The sequence below is a fragment of the Rhinoraja longicauda genome, chromosome 3, assembly GCF_053455715.1.
Source record: "Rhinoraja longicauda isolate Sanriku21f chromosome 3, sRhiLon1.1, whole genome shotgun sequence".
NCBI classification, from domain to species: Eukaryota; Metazoa; Chordata; class Chondrichthyes; order Rajiformes; family Arhynchobatidae; genus Rhinoraja; species Rhinoraja longicauda.
Genome location: NC_135955.1, coordinates 39,304,298 through 39,329,833, shown reverse-complemented (window position 1 = coordinate 39,329,833; position 25,536 = coordinate 39,304,298). Strand labels below are relative to the sequence as shown.

The 25,536-nt window shown below is 46.2% G+C and overlaps 1 protein-coding gene across 3 annotated transcripts in view; it reads left to right on the top strand.

Annotated features, from left to right (window-relative positions):
• Positions 1 to 836: 836 nt before the first annotated feature.
• Positions 837 to 25,536, top strand: part of mfhas1 (multifunctional ROCO family signaling regulator 1) — a 78,454-nt gene continuing 53,754 nt past the window's right edge. For 2 of the 3 annotated variants that reach the window (XR_013547046.1, XM_078395973.1), the window contains exon 1: positions 837 to 4,006. Coding sequence is in view for 2 of the 3 variants with exons in the window: in XM_078395973.1 (XP_078252099.1) it covers positions 1,012 to 4,006 (2,995 nt within the window). In the remaining variant the exon portion in view is untranslated. Of the gene's footprint in view, positions 4,007 to 6,897; positions 7,351 to 25,536 lie in introns of those variants that run through there. The other variant, XM_078395974.1, reaches the window with a different exon arrangement.

Sequence of the window (25,536 nt, the reverse complement as noted above, 5' to 3'; positions counted from 1 at the left end):
TAACCTGCAAAGGGCAAATAAGGTCAGAAATTAATAATACCGTTTTTATAAAAAGTTTAAATTATAACAGGAAAGGGCTAAACATACACAATGTAATAATAAATGAGTTATTTGAATGAAGGGGTGTGTTCTTGTGATATATTGCCGATCCTTGTCATCGGGATAGATTGGACTCGGGTTTAGCCTCACTGCCTCTCCGCCCGGGCCAGCCCCGACTGACTGCTCGGATGCTGGTTCCCCGCGGGGCGGGCGAAATTGGAGGAACAGCATCTCATATTTCGCTTGGGCAGCTTACAGCCCAGTGACATGGATATTGATTTCTCTCATTTCAGGTAGCCCCGGCATTCCCTCTCTCTCTCTCTCTCTCTCTCTCTATCACTCCCCCACCCAACTCGCACTAGCTTCTCGTTTTCACCCTACAAACAGTTAACAGCTAACATCGTTACCTGTCTTCATATTTTATTCATTGTTCTTTATCTCTCCACATCATTGTTTATATCTCTCGTTACCCTTATCCCTAACCAGTCTGAAGAAGGGTCTCGACCCGAAACATCACCCATTCCTTCTCCAGAGAGATACTGCCTGCCTGAGTTACTCCAGCTTTTTGTGTCTATCTTCGGTTTAAACCAGCACCTGCAGTGCCAGTGCCAGTGCCAGTCCCTTCTTACACATTTGGTCTGCTCTTTGTTGCGGTCGGTTCGGTGAGGCGAGGCTGAATGTGAGGAGGGGCGGCGGCTCCTGCCGTGCCCACCTTGTGCCGTGCCGGGCCGGCCCAGCCCAGCGTGCTGCGTTATTGGCTGCGGGGAGGAGGCGAGGGAGGAGTTTGAAGCTCTCGGCCGCGGGTCGACAGCGGCAGGCGGTGCAGGCAGTGCAGGGGGCTCAGCTTCCCCCTCCCTCCTGCTCTCACGGTCCATGGCTCCGGCACAAGGTGGCGGCGGGCGCCCGGGACACTCGGCGCTCAGGGCGGCCGTGGCCGTGGCCTGCGGCTGACCATGTAGAGGGAGCGGCGACATGGCCGAGAGCGGTGGCAGCAGCGTACAGACGGTCAAAGTGTGGCGGGAGGCGGCGCTGCGTTGCAGGAAACTCCGCAGCAACCTCCGGCAGCTGAGCCTGAGCAGCGCCGGCGACCAGCGCCTCTCCTTGCCCGACAACATCAGTCAGGTGCAGGTCCTCGACCTGGCCAACAACTCGCTGAAGGAGCTGCCCGACGGCCTGGACGCGTCGCTCACCAACCTGCGGGCGCTGATCCTCCGGAGGAACCGCCTGTGCCGCCTGCCCGCCCCCGTCTGCTCCCTGGAACAGTTGTCTGAGCTGGACCTGGCTCACAACTGCCTGGTGCAGCTGCCCGGAGAGCTGGGCCGCTTGAAGCGCCTCAAGAAGCTGTGTCTCAGTCACAACAAGCTGCAGCTGCTGCCTCCCCAGATCACAGCGCTGTCCTGCCTGGAGGAGCTGGACATCAGCTTCAACGAGCTGGGCCAGTTGCCGCCCACCTTCGGGCAGCTGCAGCGGCTGCGGACCCTGGACCTGGACCACAACAGGCTGAGCTGCTTCCCGCAGGAGATCCTGCCCCTCGGAGAGCTGGAGGAACTGGACTTCTCGGGCAACAAGATCGACGCTCTGCCGCAGGAGATCCTGCAGCTGCGCTCCATGAAAATCCTGTGGCTGAGCGGCCTGAGACTGTCCGACCTGCCCGACACCTTCTGCCAACTCACGGCGCTGGAGAGCCTGATGTTGGACAACAACAACTTGCGCTCACTGCCCCAGAGTTTCGGCCTCCTGGACAAGCTGAAGATGATCAACTTGTCCTCCAACCTGTTCGAGGACTTCCCCAGCGCCCTGCTGGAGCTGAGCAGCCTGGAGGAGCTGTACCTCAGCAGGAACAGGCTGTGTGCGATCCCGCAGAGGATCGGCAACATGTCCAGGCTGGCCACACTGTGGCTGGACAACAACAGGGTGCGCTACCTGCCCGACTCCATCGTCAGCCTGTGTCACCTGGAGGAGCTGGTGCTGCAGGGCAACCAGATCGCCATCCTGCCCGACTCGTTCGGCCAGCTGTCCAAAGTCAGCCTGTGGAAGATCAAGGACAACCCTCTGATCCAGCCGCCCTACGAGGTGTGCATGAAGGGCATCCCCTACATCGCGGCCTACCAGAAGGAGCTGGCGCTGTCGCAGCCGGCGCTCAAACCCCGCCTCAAGCTGGTGCTCCTGGGACCCAAGGGCGCCGGCAAGACGTCGCTGCGGCTGTGCCTGGTGGGGAGCAAAGGCAGCCCCCCGGGGGGCTTGCAGGGCCAGAGCAAAGGCAGCCCCCCGGCCTTGCAGGGCCAGAGCCAGAGCAAAGGCAGCCCCCCGGCCTTGCAGGGCCAGAGCCAGAGCCAGAGCAAAGGCAGCCCCCCGGGGGCCTTGCAGGGCCAGAGTAAAGGCATCGAGGTGACCCAGTGGGCGGCGGACGCCGAGAACAACCTGACCTTCATCGTCTACGATTTGGCGGGAGATGCGAACTACGGGCCGATCCAGCCGTTCTTCCTGTCGCCGGGCGCCATGTATGTGCTGGTGGTCAGTCTGCGAGCGTACGCGCCGCGCCGCTTCTACCAACAGGTCGGCTACTACCTGCACCTGCTGGGGGCACGGGTACCCCACGGCGTGGTGTGTGTGGTGGGGGCCCATGTGGACGAGTGCAGCGAGCGGGAGGTGGAGGAGAAATGCCTGGACATCCACCAGCAGATCGCCGTGCAGGAGAAGCGCGACGTGGAGTGTATGCAGGCGCTGGCCGGCCAGGTGGACGGGGCGCTGGGGCAAGGCCGGGGCCGGGGCCTAGAGCTGGATCTGCGCGCCGCCAGCCCGCACGCCCCCTTCTACGGCGTGTGCGAGAAGAACCTGCGTAGGAAGAAGGCCCAGCTGCAGTACCTGCTCAACAACCGGCTGCAGATCCTGTCCCCGGTCATCGGCGTCAGCTGCTGCCGTGGGCGGCCGGCCGGCATCGGCCGCCTGAAGGACAAGCTGCTGTCTGTGGCCGAGCACCGCCAGATCTTCCCCAACCTGCACCGGGTGCTGCCCCGCTCCTGGCAGCGGCTGGAGGAGCTGCACTACCGGCCGCAGCGCCTGTGGCTGTCGTGGTGGGACTCTGCCCGCCTGGGGCTGCAGGCCGGCCTGACCGAGGACCGGCTGCAGAGCGCCCTGTCCTATCTGCACGAAAGCGGCAAGCTGCTGTACTTTGAGGACAGCCCGCCGCTCCGGGAGTGCGTCTTCCACAACCTGACCAGGCTGATCGACATCCTCAACGTCTTCTTCCAGCGCGACGCGTCTCTGCTGCTGCACAAGCTGCTGGCCGGCGGCGAGGTGGACGAGCTAAGGGCGGCGCAGCTCCAGCACTTGGTGGAGGGCTTCTTGCTGCACGGGCTGCTCCCGCTGCACGTTATCCGGCTGCTGCTCAAGCCGCACATCAGCACGCAGCAGGACCTCCACCTCATCCTGCAGCTACTGGAGAAGATGGGGCTGTGTTACTGTCTCAACAAGCCCAAGATGACCCCTCTGAACGGCGCGGCGGTGTGGTTCAAGTTCCCCAGTTACGTGAAGAACGAGGTGCCCCACGCCGAGGCCTGGATCAATGGTTTCAATCTCTCCGGGCAGCCCATCGCCGTCGAGCAGCTGCAGGTGGAATACAGTTTCCCCTTCCTGTTCCCGCCAGGCCTATTTGCCAGATACAGCGTCCAGATCAACTCTCACATTGTGCACCGGTCAGATGGCAAATATCAGATCTTTGCCTACAGGGGCAAGGTCCCGGTGGTCATCAGCTACAAACCCTCCCAAAGCTGTCTGCAAGCGGACACCTTATCTATTGCCAGCCACGCTACCTTGCCAAATATTTGGACTGCATGGCAAGCCATAACCCCTCTGCTGGAAGAACTAAACGTGCTCCTCCAGGAGTGGCCGGGATTATACTTCACTGTGCACGTCCTGTGTTCCAAGTGCCTTAAAAGAGGGTCCTCAAATCCTCACACCTTCCCAGGTAAGGTTCTGTTTCCTAACTGCCTCAACAATTCTTGCCTGTGTGATTCAATAAGTCTGTGTATCTGCTTTATGTATGCTATACATCATTAATACCTGTAAATTAAGATTGGTTTGAAAGTGGGGCTGGCATTCGCAGGAGGCAGTTGTACCTGCTGATTTGACGGCCACATGCCCATATGTGGGGAGGGCAATGAGCAAGACTAAGGAGAAAGTTGCAAAAAGACTATTGACAAATAACGAGGCAAAATTATGGCAGGCATGGTTCAATGTGCAGACACCCAGACCTTTCAGGAAAGATGCGTAGGAAGGAACTCCAGATGCTGTTTACACCGAAGATAGACACAAAATGCTGGAGTAACTCAGTAGGATAGGCAGCATCTCTGGAGAAAAGGAATGGGTGACATTTCGGATCGAGACTGAGGAAGGGTCTCGACCCAAAACGTCACCCATTCCTTCTCTCCAGAATTGCTGAGTTACTTCAGCATTTTGTGTCTATTTTTAGGAATGAGTTGGACAAGAGTTTTTCTTCTTTATAAGAATCTATTGGTTTATTATTTCAATATTAAACCATGTACCGTGAAAAAAAGTTTTGTTTTACGTGCTCTCCAGGCAACCATTCCATATATCGGGAGGTTCAAAAAAGAAAATTAACAGAATGCAGAATTTAATGTTACAGCTACAAAGAAAGTGCAGATGAAAAAAAAAGCAAAAGTTGTAACATTGGAAGATTGGGTATTCGGCCCCAGATTATGAGAGGCCAGCTCAAGAGTCTGATAACAGCGGAAAAGATGTTCCTGAATCTGGGGGTACCTGCTTCCAAGGTTTTGTATCTTCTGCAAGAGTGGAGAAGAGGAAATGACCAGGGTATGAATGGTCCTTGATTATTTTGGCCACTTTCCTGTGGTAGCGTGGTGTAGATGGACTGTGGACCAACTTTCATTCAAATTTCACGAAGCTTGCCTGGAAGGTAGTCTAGGAGCTTGAACACGAGCTGTGCATTTCCATTTCGAGTAACTCCAAGATCTTCTGCAGGGAAGGAGGATGGGTGACTCATGCTTGTGTCATTCTTAGTGGGCAGATAAAGAGCATCCAGCATATTTAAAGCGGGTTGGATTCTAGCCTGCAATGATGATGTGGGTGATAATAGTAGTACAAGCTAACAAGTGATTAATCTGTGGGCTGCTTGCACATTCCAAAATATTCTTGTGATCCAGGTGGTTTGAAAAGGAGCTTCTAATTTAGCTACAGATGTTGAACCCAGCATAGAGTTAGTCATCTACATCTCAGTAATGTGATCTCTGCTGACCAAGACTGTTGGGAATCATGGAGGTTGACAGACCAAGTTAAAACTGGGATGTGAAATACTTTACAATGGATTAAGTGTCACTTGTACCTCAGTGGGCTAGGCACATTGGTAAGAACTTTGAAATTAGGAACTTTACTAGTAGAAATGTCGAACCTAGAGAAGGGATATTTGGCTCACTCTGTTTATGCTGGACCGCTGATACAATCTAGAATTAATCCCAAAACCCTGCACTTTCCCTCTGTCCCATTTCAATTTCCTGTCCAGTTTCTCCAAGATTCAATAGTTCCCAGCTTTAACCATTCCATGTTGCAAAATATTCCATTGCGTAAGAACTCAAAAAGTAACTTTTCACAATCTCTATCAAATCTGACTTTTCCTGCCTCAGTGAAAATAGTCCCATGCCATTTAATATCATTCCTATGGTGGTTTAGTCCTGCTTACATCTGCTGAATCCTCTTTCTGACAGATGCCCTTTCTGAAGAAGGCATCAAAAATTGCAGTTAGCACTCATGTTTTACAGAGAGTTGTTAATGTTGTGTGCCATTACAGCAGCAAGTAAGCAACTCTGCTTTGTGATTAAACGCTGATAGTAACATTTGTGATCAGATTTGCCAGTTTCCATGATGCGGTAAGTATCTGGCCTGCATATTGGCAAAAGGCTCCCTTTCTTATTTAGTAACCAAGTTATAATATAACAAGGATTTGATTCAACCTCTCTTGCTTAAGATCATCCCTACTGAGATACTGGAGAAGAGGTTTTCACCCCTTCTATGAATGAGCAAACTCGTGCATTCTCTGTTCTCTGGAACAACTCCTCTGTTCCACATCCTCTGTAAAAATACTAATAGAGGGAGTTCATGCTAGCCCCAATGACACGGATCATTTCCTATCACCAACCACCGCTGATTGGTCCCCACACACACACACACACACACACACAGCCTTGACGCAACATTGTCAGCACGGTAGGCTTTTGATTGTCACAGATTAAAAGAAAGTGTCTGGGAAACCATGCAGTGTCCCGCTTTTGAGAGCAAGGTAGAAAATTATGATACAAAATAAAATCTATGATTTGAAGAATTATTAATGCACTTTTCCGACGTTATCTGGATGACTGTAAAGAGATGGCTTTTCACTTCTGTCGAAGTCACTTCCGAGACATAAAAGCAGGAGTAGGCCTATGAAAACAACTCTGTCTTCCTCTCCGCTTCAGAATTTTGTATGTCGTAGTATGATACCTTTCCATCTTCTGTACTCCAATGAGTGTAGACCATTCAGCTTCATTGGCAAACTGATTATTTCCAGGAATCAAGTGCAGTGATTCCAGTGCGGAGTTTTGGTTATGGAGCAAAACACTACGGAATACACGAGGTGAATAATCAAAGCCCTCTGCAAGAGGGCATCCAGATAACATCAGAAAAGTGCATTAATAATTCTTCAAATCATAGATTTTATTTTGTATCATAATTTTCTACCTTTTACTCTTGTACTCCAATCTCCTTTCAATAAGGCCAACCTTTCCTCCTCGTTAATTACTGCAATTGTATGTTTTACTTTCTGCATCTGATGAACCAACATGGAAGACGGCTCTGAACATCAACATTCCTGGGTTCTCAATGTTTGGATCCACACTTCTTCATCGGCAGAGCTCAATCAGTATGAATTGGCAGCAGTACTGCCGTCTGGATAACCATAAACACAGGAGCACTGCAAGGATGTGTGCTCTACTCTCTCTAAACCCATGACTGTGTAGTTAGACATTGCACCAACACCATCCTAAATCCACAATGATACCACCATTGTTGGTCAAATAACGGGTAACGATAGTCGGAAGACAGTAGGGGGATTGATAATCTGAATGGTGCCAGAACAACAATCTTATTCTCAATGTTGGCAAGGCCAAGGAACTGATTATTGATTACCATCATGGAGATCTACTGGAGGCACAAAAAGACAACTAGTATCAACGACCCACACTACCCTGGCTACCCTCCCATTGCTAGTACGGTCATGGAGGTACAGGAGCCTGAAAGCCATGACCTCCAGGTTCCAGAACCGCTTCTTTCCAGCAACCATCACCCTCTTGAACACAGTACAGCCCTAACCACTACCTCAGCAACCATGAACTATGATGGACTTTGTTTTGGTTGCACAAGGAGTTTGGATTTGCACTACTGTTGTGTGATTACCTAGTATACTGATTATTAATTTATCGTATCGTTGGTTGTATGTATATTTGTGTATTTATTGGTGGGTTTGTTTTAAGCTGCAGCTAGTATTCATTTATTTGTCCCATGATTGGCACAAATGACAATTAAACACTCTTGACTTTTGATGTGTGAAACAAATATTCTGTTTTTCTATTCTTCCTACCAAACTATGCATAATTTAATATTTCTCCCACATTATATCTAACATTTAATGTGCACTCAATTAACCTGTCCAAATCCCCTTGCAGATTTTTACATCCTCGTCTGAACTAAACTTCCTACTTGGCTTGGAGCCATTGGCAAATCTGTACAGTTTTTCATTTAAGTGAACTGATTGTGATTAGCTCAATGCCCGTACAGTCCCCTGTCTCACCACTCTACTGGCAGTATGCATCATGAGAAGATTTGCTTATTCCTACTCTCTGAATCTTTCCGCTAATCCGTCCTCGATTAGAAGTTTTAACATCTTTGTTGTTCAGCTGTGGGTTTCTTTTTCAGGGGAGGTAGCAATGAGTGCAATGACTTTTTGTGACAAGCCATCCTTCCTCTAAAAACAGTGTAATTTTACAGCAGAGCTGGAGACTGGGTGGGCTGATAAACTGAGGTCAGACATCAGTCAGGATTTCATAGATTGACGAGTAGACCTGCAGGGGCTCATGATTATACTTTCTTGCAGCGGATCTGTCCTTGTAATGTCCTCAAGTGCTTCACGGTGAATGAATTACTGTGCACTGCACCCACTGGTGTTTTAGGAAACCAAGTCACCCACACCAAGATCTCATGAGCTGCAGTGAGATTAAAGGATTCATCTATTTTTTATGCTTTTGCCTCTGGGAAGAATCTTGGCCCAGGACACCTGGCAGATCTTGCGCTTCGAACCCTGAAAGTGGTAACTCTGGGCCTGCCTGAACTGGCAGCCAGGGTGATGGCTGACAAACAGGAGACAGGGACTTTGCCAGAACAATGTGTTCTCAACTCTAGTGAAGGTTATCCGATCGAGCCCTGGGGAACCTATGTCCTTTGACGTGGGCAGATGTTCAGTAAAGCATATCTCCAGATTCAGGGACAGTTACGTACCAGCTGTTTTCAGGCAACTGAACCTTCCTATCACCAACTAGAGAGCTGTCCTAACCTACCATCTACCTCACTGGAGACCCTTAGGCTATCTTTCATCGTTTTTTACTGGACTTTATCTTGTACTAAACATTCCCTTTATCCTGTATCAGTACATTGTGGACAGCTTGATTGTAATCATGTATAGTCTTTCCGCTGTCTGGATGGCATGCAACAAAAAAAGCTTTTCACTGTACCTCGCACACGGGACAATAAACTAAACTATAGTTTAGAGATACAGCATGAAAACAGGCCCTTCGGTCCACCAAGTCAACGCCAACCATCAATCACCCATTCACATTAGTTCTATGTTATCCCACTTTCTCATTCACTCCCTACACAGTAGGGGAAATTTAAAGAGGCTAGTTAACCTATAAAACTGCATGCCTTTGGTTTGTGAGAAGAAACTGGAGGAAACCTATGCAGTCACAAGAAAAACGTGGAGACTCCACACAGAGTATCCTCAGTCAGGATCAAACCTGGGTCTCTGGCACTGTGAGGCAGAAGCTCTACCAGCTGCAGCACTGGACCGCCTGGTATTGTGAAAAAAGAAGACTGTAAGGTTCCCAAAGATTCAGACATTGCAGGATGTAGGCATGTGCTTCAGAGCCTCTTGCTTGCAAAGTTATTTGCTTCCTGCTAGCCCAGTAAAAAATTATTTATATCTCACTCAGAAAAGCATAGGAAATAAAACATTCCCTGCCTTTATCCAACCCAGGCTTTCCAGCCTCTGTGTTATAATGTAAACAGCTGCTCGCAGAACTTCTGCGTTACAGCTCCTGTGACCTGGGTTCAGTCCTGACCTTGGTTGCTGTCTGTGTGAGTTTGCACGTTCTCCCTGTGATCACGTGGGTTTCCCCTGGAGGTTGCTGGTTTCATCCCACGTCCCAAAACATATGGACCGTTCCACTATTTTCCTCTATTGTGTAGGTAAAGGATAGAATCTATGGGGAGCTGATGGGAAAGTGGGGAAAATAAAATGGGATTTGGGTCATTGGTGTAAGTCAGTGCTCCCTGGGGATAGACGGTGGGCCAAAGGGCTGGCTTCTGTGACTGTTTTAAGTGGCAGTCGGTTTGAAGTTGAAATTAGTCTCTTAACTCCAGTGGCACAGTGGCGCATCGGTTGAGTTGCTGCCTTACAGTTCCAGAGACCCGGGTTCGATCCTGACTACAGGTGCTATCTGTAAGGACAGTTTCTTCTCATACCACAGGTCCCCGAGACCGTGTGGGTTTTCCCCAGGTGCTCCGGTTTCCTCCCACACTTCAAAGATGTACAGGTTTGTAGGTTAATTGGGTTTGGTAAGGATTGTAAATTGTCGCTGTTGTATAGGATAGTGCTAATGCAAGGGGTGATCGCAGGTCGGCACGGACGCGGTGGGTTGAAGGGCTTATTTCTACGCTGTATCTCTAAACTAAACTGATCGAGTAGAATGGTGTAAAATTCATACAGGTTTTGAAGAAATAAGGAAACCAGCATAAAAGTCAATACTTGACCAAAGCCCATACCCGCAACACACATTGGATTCCTGATCCTGAAATCTGAACCCTCCCACCTTATTCCACTCCAGCTCATAGAATCAGCCCCAAACAGTATTACCAGACCCCATTATGCCCTCGCCCAGCTAATCCCAGCTCTCACCATCTCACACTACAATTCCTGGATCCCTCTACAAATCATTTAAGATTGTAGAATTGGCTCTTAAAATTAAGTACTTGTCCAAATCTTTCAGGGTCGACGTACTTGAAATACGCACATTCACTGCCTAAGTGGCTGGATACTGATTCATTCCTACTGATCCAGTCTACGGGGATTCTCGTTGTACTCCACTTGTGTGCCTGGTCTGATATAAATGACTGCAGACCATGCTAGTGAAAGGTCCAGCCTGTCTGCCTGGCCTAATCTCAGGCACCAGCCATGTGTGTGTTGGGATTGGACCAGGTATTTCTTCTCAATTGGTTTGAGTCAGTCTATCAGTCTTGACTGGGTAGTTTAGTCAGATTAGAATGATTGGCTTAGTATTACTGCATGTGTTCTCTGTTCTTGGTCAGTGGTGTTGGGGGGGTCTGTTTGAGATTATTATCTTTAGAATGATGTGCAGCTCGGATATAGCAAAAACACAGTCCGTGGGTACAGATGGTATCCGGGTCTGCTGAGGTAGATCGGGTTGCAAGTAAAGTTTTAACTTTCCATCCTGTCAACCCCATCATTAACAAGGACCAGTTTGCAGTCATAGTCTCATCGAGCCAAGTTAATGGATCTGGTCTCTTTCCTTCACCTCATGACCTTGGGTTAGTGGGCTATGGTCCAGAAAGGGCCTGTGATGATGTGTTGTATATTTCACCCACGCTCTGTCTCGCTTCGTGAAGGTGAGCATTGCTGGACACTGGAGGCTGTAGACCACAGTGATTTTCACTGTCATCCCTTGTCATTATGCATTGCAGTGGGCCAGCCAGGATGTTGGTGTACAGAGGCTTCTGGCAGTGAGCACTTGGGTGAAGCAGAGCAGCAGTACCAGCATATATCAGATAGATATCTTGGTTGGCATGTCGTTGGGCTGAAGGGCCTGCTTCTGTGCTCTATATCTCTATAACTCTGTCCTTGCTGCAGAAATCTGTCTGTGCTACACTTCACTCAACATTAAATTGCAAACATACTTTGTTCTTGAGCTGTGCAGCCCAGTTTCCGTTCCTCCCCTCCCCCTGCACTCCACTGATGTCCATTAGTTTGCCACAATGCTCTATTTGGTGTCTGGCTGCGCTTTCTCCCGAGAATTTATTAGGGAGGCACCAGTCAGACAGACATTCCTATGGAAATGGATTTGGGACCTTTGTTTAAATATCAGTCGCATATTCTGCCAAAATGCTGATATATGTGAAAAGCTTTGATCAGGAATTCACTCGTTGTGGTCACAGGTCTGCACTGGGTGCACACTTTTAAACAGAGGCTTTTAAACAGCCTGCAGAGTTCAGTGGCATTGTAGAGTTCAGACTTCTCTCTGAGGGCTTGAACACTTTGCCAGATCTTGCACAAAATCTGCAAATGTTTGAGCAACACATCAGTGCTGTATTGGCCAGCAGCCTGTTGTGAAGAAGAGAGAGATCCTGCGAGTTGTGAAATCGCCATTAATTTCTTGCAGGTTTATTTTAGTTTAGAGATAAAGCTCGGAAACAGGCCCTTCGGCCCACCGACCAGCGATCCCCGCACATTAACACTACCTTACACACACTGGGGACAATTTATACTTATACCAAGCCAATTAACCTACAAACCTGTACGTCTTTGGAGTGTGGGAGGAAACCGAAGATTTTGGAGAAAACCCACGGGGAGAACGTACAAACTCTGTGCAGACGGGATCAAACCCAGGTCTCTAGTTCTGCAAGCGCTGTAAGACAGTACCTCTACTGCTGCGCCACCGTGCATTGCACTGTGGAAGCAGCAGCTTGGGCTTACCCTCTCTTTAGTTCTCGTGAGGTGGCTGTATTCAGACATGAATTGCCTGCTAAACTTCATAAGTTTATAGGTTCATAATTTATAGGAGCAGAATGAGGCCATTCAGCCCATCAAGCCTACTCCGCCATTCAATCACTGCAGATCTATCTTTCCCACTCGACCCCATTCTCCTGCCTTCTACCCATAAACCCTAACGCCCGTGCTAATCAAGAATCTGTCAATCTCCGCCGTAAAACTAACATTGATGGCCTCCATAGCTGTCATGCCACAGGTTAATTTTTGTAATTAAGTGCAACTACCCTTTTTAAAACATAATTGTTAATCTTCTGTCAATCCACCTCACTTGCCCAGAAAGTCAACAGGCTATTGTGGAGGCTGATTCCTTAGGCTGTGAAGAGTGTTCCAAAGTTTTAGATACGCCTGGGAATTTTTTCATGCTGGAGGCAGATGTTGTTGCTGTAACCCAACTGCAACAGCTTGAATGGAGGTGTAGTTAGATATGGAAGACATCTTCAGCGCTGATCAGGTTGTGTTCAGGCCCATAGCCTTTGCTGATTCAGTGCTCTCGGCTTTTTCCAGGTACTGCACACAGTGAAATGATAGGCTGAAGGCTTGCTTCTGTGAAGGCAGGGACCTTCGGAAAAAGCAGAGTTGTAGCAGCATCATAGGCACATAGACTGGGACAACGCACAAAAAAAAAAAAATTATACATAGGTAGAGATACTTCAGGGTAGTCTTGCCACGGATGACCAGATCCTGTGAATAAATAAGATAAACGGGAAGACATTTCTAAATCTTTTTGGGCCTCCTTAGGGATGTCGTCCCCATTTCTGGGCATCACACTTCACTAAGAATGTTTGGAAGATGTTTGGGGATGGAGGGAAGGATGAAGTTGGAGATTGAGGCTGGAGGGTATTGTGGGGCACAGGCTGCCAACGATGGGACCTACAGGTAGAGAAGGTGATACCAGGAATCCTTAAAGGAGGAGATGGGCAGATGGAACCACATGGGGGAGGTGATTCAGTGGGTGAAGTATGTTGGTGGTACATGGATACAAGCAAGACGGTGAGGACTGAAAAGCACGTGGAAAGGAGTCATAGACACAAGGGGTCTGCAGATGCTGGTTTACAAACAAAAGCACAAAGTGCTGGAGTAACTCAGCAAGACAGGTAGCATCACTGGAGAGCATGATATCCATTTCACCTATCCATGTTCTGCAGAGATGCTGCCTAACCGGCCGAGCTACTCAAGCACTTTGTGTACTTTGTGTACTTTATACTTGGAAACTAGAGCTTTGTTCAGCTCAAGCAAATGAGCTGGGCAGTGAGAGCAAACATAGGAGAGGCACATTCATAATGGATCAAATGTCATCATGTGATGTGTTATTTTATTGCTCTGCTTTTGAGTCAATGTGTATGAATTTTTATATTTGCCTCAGAGGTTGTTATATCCCAAGTAGGGTCACTCTGGAACCAAGCTGTCATTTTCTTTCCAAAATTCCCAGCATCCATTCTGTAAAGATATAAGGAATATGTTTCTTTAGTCTTTTAAATCCCTTGTGCTGTGACTGTTGTTTGTACTAAAAAAAATCTCAGGAGTCTTCAGAGGAAAATTCCACTGCAGGGGCTCTCTTGTCACAAGTATGCTACCTTGCTCTGCTTGGTATTTCTTCCCACTCGATGCCTGTAAAACTCCTGAGGCCAGTAGGTTTGCAGAACTTGTTCTTGCCACGTAACAGTTAAGACAACATTCAATAATTTGGTTCTTGCAGTTGGTGCGAATCCTGTTATTTCTTAAACTTTACTGAGAAAATGTTTGCTAATTACATTGGTTGATTTCATGAATGAGTTTTGCAGGCACAGAATGTCTCCAAGAGCTTTGTCGCAGTGAAGTATTTGCTTCATACATTGTAACCACAATTGTGGCATCAGAAACAACAGCCTATTTACAGACTAAGATCCCACAAGTACCAGTAAGTTAAGGACCAAATAATCTTTCTTCATGTTTGTTGAGTGATTAAATATTGTCCATGATATCCATGGAATTTCTTCTCAATATAGACTGCGGGAATATTGACATCTACCTGAAAGTACAGGCAAGGTCACGATTCAATGTCTTATCCAAAAGAGTGGCGGTACTGCCTCTTTGCTGCTTTAAGAATGTTAGGCTGGATTGATCTGCTCAAGTCTCCAGAGTAAGACTTGATTCAAAAACTTACTCAGTCAAGACATGACGTCAAAAGTGATTGTCGTTCATTTTCGCTGTGTTCAAAATTTAGAAAGCTACTGTCAAATCAAATTCATCAATGTGAGGTTGCAAGATAATTGCATTTCCAGCTCACTGGGCTCTCTGAGAACTCTCCCTCTCAAACTCAATCACATTGGCCTGTGCCACTGAGAACTCACTATAAAATGATTAGTAAATGAAACCACCCAAAATGCAAAACTGTGGGTACTGGGAATCTGAAATATAAGCAGAAAATTGCTGGAAACACCCAGCAGGTCAGGCAGCACCAGTGAAGAGAGAAACATTAGCTAGACACAAAATACTGGAGTAACTCAGTGGGTCAGGCAGCATCTTGGGAGAGAAGGAATGGGTGACGTTTCGGGTCGAGACCCTTCTTCAAACTTCACCTACACAATAGAGAAACATTAACCGTTTCTGGCGCGTAGCAAAGTCCCACAAGATAGTGAGTGAAGTGAGCAGATAATGGCAGAGAATGCTGAAAGTACTCAGCTGGTCTGGCAGCTTCTGAGGAGAGAGAAACAGTTCAATTTTAATTCAGTCCACAAATGTTATCTGACCTGCAGAGCATTTCCAACATAGTTTTATTTTATTTTTGTGCTTCCAGTATCAGTAGTTTTTTCGCTTTTCAAGATATACTAGACCAAGTGGACCTGTTGGGCCCAAACCTCTCCTGCATTGGTGGAGCACCCTCCCCCTCCCCCATATATGTACTATACAAAACAATACAAACAAACCCACCACCATGATACAAGGTAAAACAAATTTTCTTAAATTCTGAATATTATATAACTATTTCCTCATCCTTATTGAGGATACATTCTACCCCATGTGGTGCCCAACGGTCCCGGAAACCCCCCAGGACGCCCGTGGGCAGCCTGTATACCCTGTCTAAAACCACCCGGGTGCGGAACTAACCCCGGAAAAGGGGCAGGCATCTGGCTCGGGCAGAGCCCTCTTCCGTCTGGCGCCGTGACTCGCGAATGGTCAGCTTGTCCAGGCCTAGGAGCAACCCTACCAGGACATCTTCGGACTGACGCACAGGGTGTCCAAAGATGAGGATGGTGGGTGTGAAGTGCAGCCAGAAGGCAAACACCTCCCCCCACCCCCATCCCAGCTTCCTGACCTCAGTTTCTAGACCGACAATTTTACTCCTCAGTTCTGATGGTGTCTGATCGAAATGTTAACAGTTTCTCTGTCAACAGATGTCGTGTGACTTAAGATTTTCCCAGCATCTTTTTTTTCGTTCAGATTTCTTGTGTCTGAAGTTTTTTGATTAAGATTTTGATAAGTGCAATGTTCAGAAAAATAACAATCTTTGTAACGATGAACCACTGCAGCACCATCGTGTAATACGAGTTTATATTTAAAGTAATTACTCTCTGCAATTTTCTGCATTCCCCTTTGCTCATTTATGCACCTTTTGAATTACACCACTGGATCTTTTATACACACTTGAGGAAGCAGCTGTGGTTGCAGCGTAATGTCTTGTGAAAGACGGGACTTTGATTTTCAGCCTGGCGTTTTTGCTGGCGTCCCTGCTGGAACTGTCTGGCAGAAGGGTGAAGTGGCTGATGCCTGTCGTATTAGTCTGGTACCTGATGGATGTCCAGTCGTGCCGCAGTAATGCTTCTGCTAGCTCGCCCTTTCGTGACCCATCCTTCAGCACTGCCCTTGGCTGCAAGAGCAACTGTTCATGGTTTTGTGCAAATAGATTAGCGGCATGAGAAAGCTAATTCAACAGCTTTGTTCAAAATAAACAAAGCTGGACAAATTATACAGCAATGACCTCCAGTCTGTCACATAAGCGAACCTCTCTCTCGTCTTCCTCTCTCATCTTTGCAGTTGTTTCTATTGAATTATACTGAACTACACAGCTATCATTTGTCACATACACAGTGACTGCTTCCATGAAATGCATCAGCCAGAGCTTATTGATGGCACTCTGGCCTATGAGACAGCTAGTCATGTGTTTATCTCACTCCAGAAACACAATCGAGGCCGACACTGTGGAGGTGATCAGAGGAGCCTGAGTTTCAGTTGAGATATAAATCTGAGGTCTTGTGTAACTCTTAGATGGATTTGAAGAAATAAATTTCATTTTTCACCAAATCATTATCCAAATTATTTTTGATGGTACATGAATATACGGGAAATGGATATGGATCAGGTGTAGGCAGAGGAGATTAGTTTAACTTGGCATCATGTCCAGTACAGACGTTGTGAGCTGAAGGGTCTGTTCCTACACCGCACTGTTCTACTGTTTAAATGGACGACTCATTGGGTGCGGGAGCCTTGTGCATTCAAATTGGCTGCTACATTTTCTCAGATACCAAGTCTGAGAGGGAGGGATACAGGAAGCGAGGGATGATTGTAGTCCAGTGGACCGTGAGCTTTGTACCAGGGTTGAGGCTTCAATTTTAGAACATATATTTCCCCAGACTGAAGGCACAGTGAATTTAATTATTGATAACTGGCTTCCTTAAGAAGTAGTTCGAAAATTCCAGGATAAGGTCCACATTTTCCTAGGTCTCCCTGTGCACATATGCAGTTGGCGGGGAAGGTGGCAAAGGACCTTTATTTTGCAGTGTAAGGCCTCTCTCATGCTTCAGTGAATAAGGAAATAATGTTTTAGTGCTCACCCTGCAAACCGGTGCATATGTAAGTGTTATTCCCACACTGTATAGCTGATGGATCCAAATCTCCACTGGAAGGTTCAAGGGGCTGACACTGGCGTCTTGGCCCAATCCTATATCCCCAGCATAGGAGTCATTGTTACATTCAACTGGCTCAATGAGCTGCCTGCATTTGTTTACACACCCTAAATCAGAGTCCTCAACCAGATTTCTTCAAAGTCCAGCAAGGTAAGAGGTTATCAGGTAGATTCAAGGATGATATCAGAGGCTTTGTGAAAAAAATGCAACATCCCCACTGATTGTGGGAGTTTCCAGGCATGACTGATTTTAATAGAACAGCACTGAGAACTTTGTCGCTATTCCTCAAAAGCGTAGTGTAAATGGAGGAAAGAGAACACCACATCCCAAACTAGATATCCGCATGCTTCATCAAGCACCTTCTGCCCCACCAGTGGAAACTATTGAATCTCACATTGGCCTCATCAAGGCTCTGTCTTCCTTCTTGGGAGAATGCGAAAGATGTCAGGCACTGTTCAGGGATGATGTGGGTTTTCCCTCAGAGTCCTGCCGAGGTGTTACTTCAATCAGCATCTAAACGTGCCTGATGCTATCACACTGCTGCAAGGATTGTCTGCTACATTTCCTACACTACAGTACTATCTTCCAGAGCATAATTGTTTCTAAAATGTTTTGGGCCATCCAAAATTAGTGAACAGTTCTATACAAATGCAAGGCTACTTTCACTTTAAAACCTGCAACAAATAATGAAACATTCTATGCTGAACATGTCATTTCCTCAAACAGAAACCGGGAGTAATGCACCAGGAGAATTATTTATTTATCTTATTCAGGAAAGAAAAGTTCAGTTTAGAAACATGCATGCAAACCTGCAACTCTTTTCCATCACACTTTAACAAGAGTGAATGAGGAGAGGGTAACAGGATGAAATGAAGTCAAGTCAAGTCAATTTTATTTGTATAGCACATTTAAAAACAACCCACGTTGACCAAAGTGCTGTACATCTGATTAGGTACTAAGGAAAAAAATGAAACATACAGTAGCACGCAAACAGTTCACAGCGCCTCCTCAATGAGCCTCAAACGCTAGGGAGTAGAAATAGGTTTTGAGCCTGGACTTAAAGGAGTCGATGGAGGGGGCAGTTCTGATGGGGAGAGGGATGCTGTTCCACAGTCTAGGAGCTGCAACCGCAAAAGCGCGGTCACCCCTGAGCTTAAGCCTAGACCGCGGGATAGTGAGTAGCCCCAAGTCGGCCGACCTGAGGGACCTGGAGTTAGAGAGGTGGGTTAGAAGATTTTTGATGTAGGGGGGGGAATGTCCATTTAGGGCTTTATACGTGAATAGGAGGAGCTTGAAGTTGATTCTGTACCGTACAGGGAGCCAGTGGAGAGAGGCCAGAATCGGGGTGATGTGGTCCCTTTTACGGGTACCCGTCAGGAGTCTCGCTGCGGCGTTTTGGACCAGTTGCAGGCGGGACAGGGAAGATTGGCTGATCCCAGTGTATAGGGAGTTGCAGTAGTCTAGGCGGGAGGAAATGAAAGCGTGAATGATTTTTTCTGTGTCGTCGAATTGGAGGAAAGGTTTGATTTTAGCTATGGTTCGAAGTTGGAAGAAGCTGGCTTTTACCACAGCGTTGACTTGCTTATCAAATTTTAATGCAGAGTCAAATATCAATCCGAGGTTTTTGACTTGCGGTTTGACTAGACAGGATAGACTTCCAAGACTGCCTGTTATCGACTTGATGGAGTCGGGGGGGCCGAATAGGATGACCTCAGACTTGCTCTCATTTAATTGACTGGTTGTTGGGTTTCAGGGGGAGGTAAAGCTGAGTGTCATCGGCATAGCAGTGGAAAGAAATGCCGTGCCTTTGAATGATTTGGCCAAGGGGGAGCATGTATAGAGAGAAGAGAATGGGGCCTAGGATGGAGCCTTGTGGAACTCCGCAGGAGAGGCTAGCTGGAGCAGAGGAATAACTGCCTATGTTGATGGCGAAACTCCTATCTTTGAGGTACGAAGCGAACCAGCTCAGGGCAGTGCCATCAATGCCAACCGCGTACCGGAGACGGTCAATAAGGATGGTGTGGTCCACTGTATCGAACGCTGCGCTGAAGTCGAGAAGGAGCAGGATTGCACAGTCGCCGGTGTCGATGGCGAGAAGCAGGTCGTTGTGTACCTTCAACAAGGCAGACTCTGTGCTGTGGTGGGCTCTGAAACCTGACTGGAAACTTGCCAGGATGGTGTTTTGGTGCAGGTAGGGCACTAATTGGTTTAGAATTGCCTTTTCAAGGACTTTTGACAGGAATGGCAGTTTGGAAATGGGTCTGTAGTTGCTAGGCAAGGTGGGGTCTAGGTTAGGTTTTTTCAGTAGGGGCTGGACCACCGCGTGCTTGAAACAGGTTGGAACAGTGCCAGTGGCCAGAGAACTGTTGATAATAGAGAGGATGCTGGGACCGGCTATTGCAATGACACCCTTCAGAAGGGCAGTGGGGGCAGGATCAAGGGGGCAGGTTGCAGGTTTCATAGCGGAGACAAGCTTTGCAAGGGAGGATAGAGTGACGGGTTGGAAACAGTCCAATTTAGATGAACAGACTAGTGAGACAGCTAGGTCACGGGTGGGAGGGGAAATGTTCATTCTAATGTTCTCAACTTTGTTGGTGAAAAATTTAGCGAATTCTTCGCACTTAGCAGGGGACCCAACTAAGCTGGTACTTATAAATGAAGAGATTGTACAGCAGGAAGGCTCCAGATTCCTACCCCAATCTGCTGAGGAGATATTTCCATTTGCCCTAAATTTAGTAACACGGGTGTTCCAACAGGCAGTCCCGTGGGCTCACTACTAAAACCGGAGTTTCCATTTATACATTATTCATATACTTAAAAATCAATTGTGTCATCAATAACTCATATGATGAACCTTCCCTTCATATGTAGATATCCTGGTTTAAGACCTAAAAATCAAAACCACTACTGAACTATTTGATAGTAAAATATTTAAATTAAAGTCATGTCAGATAGAGGGTAGCGCTTATAGGGGGATGAGGTCTAAGAAAGAACCCCACTGAAGTATACCTCGTGTTCAATCTAAGCCTTTGCTTCATCTTTTGAAAGTAGTCACTTCATTCTAAAATTAGATTTTTCTGGGCATCTTCAAAACTCTATTGGGCATTAGCGAGAAGCATCATGGACCAAGTACCAGCAAATATTTGAAGACACATCTGCAAACATTTACCCCCCATCCTCCCCATTTTCAATGTAAAAAGGTTTTGTTGATTATGTACATGTTTTTCAGCTTTTGTTTTGCAATAATGCTCCAGAAGTTGCTTGGATCCATATTGTTGGATTTTTATCTGTTTAATAAGTTTGCTAATTGGCATTTTAAATATCTTCAGAAAAATCCATACTAGTACTAGTACAAGAGTACTCCAGTACACTCGTGGAAACACCTTTATCATCTCAGCAAGGAGTTCAATAAGGTTGGGCAGGTATGATTTGCACTTAACAAATCCGTTCTGGTTCTGTTTGATTAATCCATGCTTTTACAAATGAAAGATTACTGTGTGCTGGTTGCAGGACCCTTAACTTCACAGTGTACGCTACCTGCTGGTAGCTCCTTACTTTCTTGAATAAGTGGTTTAACATGAGCAAACCTCCAGGGCCTCTCCTCTCTACCCTCTGAGGAATGAAAGATTGTGGCCAGTACCTCTGCTATTTTAACTTTGCAGTATTGCTGTCTGAAATCCATAAACTGCAGTTGGTGCAAATCTAGAAAACATCCATAAAATGCTGGAAATGCACAGCAGGCCAGAGAGCATCAGCGAAGAGAGAAACTCAGTCAACATTGATGTCGTTGGTTTTTCACAGACTGGTTTACTATTGTCATGTGCAGTGCTTTTTTGGGGGGCAAGGAGGTGCCGGTACAAAGATTGTTCCTTGCTGTTGGTGTGTATGGCGGATCGTGTCCTGTTAGGTACTTAAGCTGTTTGGGTAGCTAACAGCCTAATTTAATTAATAACTTTTATTTTTATTCAAAAAAATTGCAAATCTCGTTTTCAACTTTTTATAGGTGGCAGTATTCCATGTTGTCACAAATAAATTAAGATACAGTGAAAAGCTTTGTTTTACGTCGTGTCCAGGCAACTCATACCATACATAAACATAATCAAACCATACACAAGTATACTAGGTAATGCAAAGAGAAAATAAACAGCGGCAGTAATGCATGGACTTGGAACGGAGTGTTAACAGAATAGAATGATTGTCATGGATGATAGTAGATGCTCTTCTGGGAGCAGCACGCATAGTCGTCTCGCTCCAGTGCCACCTTTGTCCTTTCTCCCATCTGTCTTGATCAGCAGTGTTAGGGTTTCATTTAATATTACCTGCTAGTCATGCCTTGGCAATACGTTGGCTCTTGCATTGTTCATCTTAATTATCATCCGTGATTCCTTTAATCTTCTGGTTGTGAGGAAACCTGCACATCCTGTTTCTGTTTTATTCCCTTTGTTATTCCAGTACTGTACCTTTTTTCTTAAAAAGAACACGTCCAGCTATTTTAGTCTGACTACCCTCTATTATGCTGTTACTATTTTACGCTGCAATCCCTGTTGCCAGTATACTTAAATCACAGAAATTAGCTGTTTCGCTGTGAAGCATTTTTGATGTTTCTGTAGTATTTCCAGAATTTCTATGACTAACTGACCTCTTCCCATTACATTTTCTGTGCCCAACCTCATTTCCGAGAACCAGATCTAATTATCTTTCCTCCACCCTTCTCAGTCTGGTGACGTTTTATTGAAGCAATTGTCTCCCACACATATCAGAAATTTTCCCTCTCTGCCCCTCTTGAGCAATATTTTTAACCTACTGTGTCAGAGTAATGAGAGTCCCCGAATATGACCATTCTATTTTTGTTGCATATGATTCAAATTTTCTAACATGTTTACTAATTTCTCTCATCATTATTTGGCACTGGAAAAGTGTTCAGGAAAGTTTCCTCAGACAATATGTAGAGGGCCCTACACGGGAGAGGGCAACGTTTGATCTAGCCTTAGACATTTGGAAGGGACAAGTGGCTGAAGTGTTCATGGATGAGCTTTTTGGGACCAGTGACCACTGTTCTAAAAGGTTTAAGATAGTTATGGAAAAAGACAGAACAGGTCTGAGAGTTCAAATTCCAAATTGTGGCAAGCTTGTCTAATACCAACTTTGATAGTTTTAGATAGGAACTCGTTCAAGTTGATTGGAGCAGGTTGTTTGCAAGAAAAGGGGCGTTTGGAAAATGCAATGCTTTTAAAAGTATGGTGACCAGAGTTCAGCATGCTCCTGTTGGAGGGAAGGGCAAGGCAGGGGGTCGGAAGAAAGCTTGAATGATGAAAGAAATTGAAGCTCTGGTCAGGAATAAGGAAGAGGCATGGGACAGTTCTAGGCAGCTGGAGGAAGAAATCGGGAGGGCAAAAAGGGGGCAAGAAGATAGCTCGAGCAGATAATATTAAGGATAATCCAAAGAGATTTTATATGTACATTAAGGGAAAAAGGGTAACCAGATAGAATACAGCCCCTCAGGAATCAAAGCAGTCATCTCTGGCGATAGGCCAAGTCCTCAATGAGTATTTCACCACTGTTTTTACCATGGAGAAAGACATGAAGACTGGGGAATTTGGGGCAGTCAATGGAAGTGTCTTGAGGGCAACCAATTTTTCTGAGTCGAGGAGGTGCTGAGGTGTGTATGAAGATAGACAAATTCCCTGGGCCAGATCAGATGTATTCAAGGACACTGGGAAGCTAGACAAGAAAATGCAGGTGCCTTGGCTGACATTTATGTATCATCACTAAATGTGGGTGAAGTGCCGGAAGCATGGAGAATGGCAAATTGTGTACTTCTATTTAAGAAGAGCTGCAATGAAAAGTCTGGGAACTACAGGCCAGCGAGTCTAACATCTGTGGTTGGAAAGTTACTAGAGAGTATTCTGAGGGATAAAATATTCATGCTTTTAAATAGACATGGTCTGATTAGGGATAGTCAGCAGGGCTTTTTGTACGTGGGAGATCTGTCTCACAAATTTGAGTTTTTTGAAGATGTAACCAAAAAGGTTGATGAGGGCACAGTTGTAGACATTGTCTAAATGAATTTAATCGAGGCATTTGACAAGATTCGCCACGGTAGGCTGCTCTGGAAGGAGAGATTGCATGGGATCCAAGGAGACCTAGCTGAATATATAGAAAATTGGCTTCATGGAAGGAAGCAGAAGATGATGGTGAAGGTTAATTTTCAGACTGGAGGCCTGTGACTACTGATATACCTCAAGGATTGGTGCTGGGCCCATTACTGTTTGTGGTTCATATCAACAATTTGGATGAAAACTTACAAGGCATGATTAGTAAGCTTGCAGCAGGGTGCTAATCAGTTGGGCAAGTGGGAAGAGGAACAGTTCATGGAGTTTAATGCAGATAAATGTGAGGTATTGTGTTTTGGGAAGTCTAACCAGGCTGGACCACACAGTGAATGGTAGGGCTCTGGGGAATGGTGTAGAGCAGAGGGATCTAGTAGTGCAGGTAGATAGTTCCCTGAAAGTGGCATCACAGGTGGTCAAAAAGGATTTAGGTACATTGGCCTTTATCAGTCAGGGGTTTGAGTATAAAAGTTGGGATGTTATGCTGCAGATGTACAAGTTGCTGATGAGGGCACAGTTAAAGTATTGTATTCAATTTTGGTCACCCTATTATAGGAACGATGTTGCTAAACTGGACACTGCAAAGAAGGTTTTCCAAGGATAACCAGGAGTTGAGGGCCTGAGCTATAGGGAGCGGTTGGGCAGGCTAGGCCTGTATTCCTTGCAGTGCAGGAGGATGAGAGGTGTTCTGGTAGAGGTGTACAAGATCATTAGAGGAATAGATAGGGTACATGTACAGAGCCTGTAATCCAGAGTATTGGAATCAAGAACCAAAAAACATAAGTTTAAGGTGAGAAGGGAAAGATTTAATATCAATCTGAGGGGCAACTTTTTCACATAGAGTGGTGAGCATGTGAAATGAGCTGTCTGAGGAGGTAGTTGAGGCAGAAAATGTAACAACATTTAAAAGACATTTGGACATGTACATGGATAGGAAAGGTTTCAAGAAATATGGGCCAAACACGGGCAGATGGGATGAGTGTAGCTGGGGCACCTTGGTCAGCATGGACAAGCTGGGCTGAAGGGCCTGTTCCGTGCTGCATGACGCTGTGACTCTAACACAGCTTCAGACCTTGGCCACTTGCTATTTTCTTCATTCAGCTCATTGCAATTTTTAAGCCGTTTCTATTTTTACTGCGTTTATACACCGCCCTCTGATCTAAAAGCTGCCATTGATGTTTCCCCTCCAACTGCCAAATTAGGTGTGTTTATTTGTGAAACACTGGGGACAGTAGTGTAACTTGGAAGTATTAGAGAGCATTGTGGGCTGATTACAGTTCTGTGAGTGTGCCCTGTCAGGATGTACCCAGCTTCGCACAGAATTCACCACTCCTTGTATAAATACATTTTGCACATTTTAGTTTCCTTGGCACAGAAAAGAAACAAGAGCATCTGACTTCAAACCCCAGGGTGTATTTAGCACGATGGTGAGTGGGAGTAGTTTTGCTTGCCGAACACATAGACTGCGTGGCCACTCTCAGTATGTGTCGATATTGTTAATAGGCCTGGGCCCGGAGTGTTTGCTGCAACTGGGAAACTCTTTGGGATCTGGATTGCAGTGCTGAATGTCTGCTGGAAATAATGTTTCTTCAAGGCACCTCAACCCATTTCCGAATGGAAGTTAATGTCGAAGCCTCATGATACTGAGTTAATTGTGTAGATCCTTGTAGAATGGAAAGTCATATTCTTTAGAAATCCCTTTAAGGTTTCCTCCTCAATGTACTGTTGGGCAATGGCTTGAACACTACACCACACTAATGGACTGTCTTGGGTTGTACTGAGGACTTTGAGGGGGTTTTCTTGTACTGGTATTTGGATTATTGGTTTATTGATTTTTTGTTGTTTATTGTATATTATCTAAGTGTATTTGTTTACAGGTCTGTTGTGCTGCTGCAAGTAAGAATTTCATTATTCCGTAGTCAATACATATAACAATTAAACACTTAACTCTCTCTGACCCTTAATTGGTGGTAGGGAAATGATGCAGCCACTGATTGTGACACTGGAAAGCTGTTTTTTCTCTTTGACTGGTTCTGATTTGGATGGTGTACCTCATACAGTGCTCGTGATGGTCTCAATGAGGAAGGAATTGAATCAGAGTTTGTGGGGATACCGTGAAAAAGTGGAGGGAAGGGCATCCTTTAAAAATAGTCAGCACCAACTCTAAGCTCGTTGGCCTGAATGGTCTGGTCTGTGGCATTGCATGAATGATATTTGGGCACATTATCAGTACTGAGGAAATGGAATTAGTTCTGACTGCCCAACCTTCCCGCCTCCTCAAGCATCATAGATCTTGCTGATTGTCTAAAATTAGAAATTTACCCCATTGCTGCCCTTCCTCCACCTGGATTATTGGGGTAAAACCCCAAGCAATTACCCC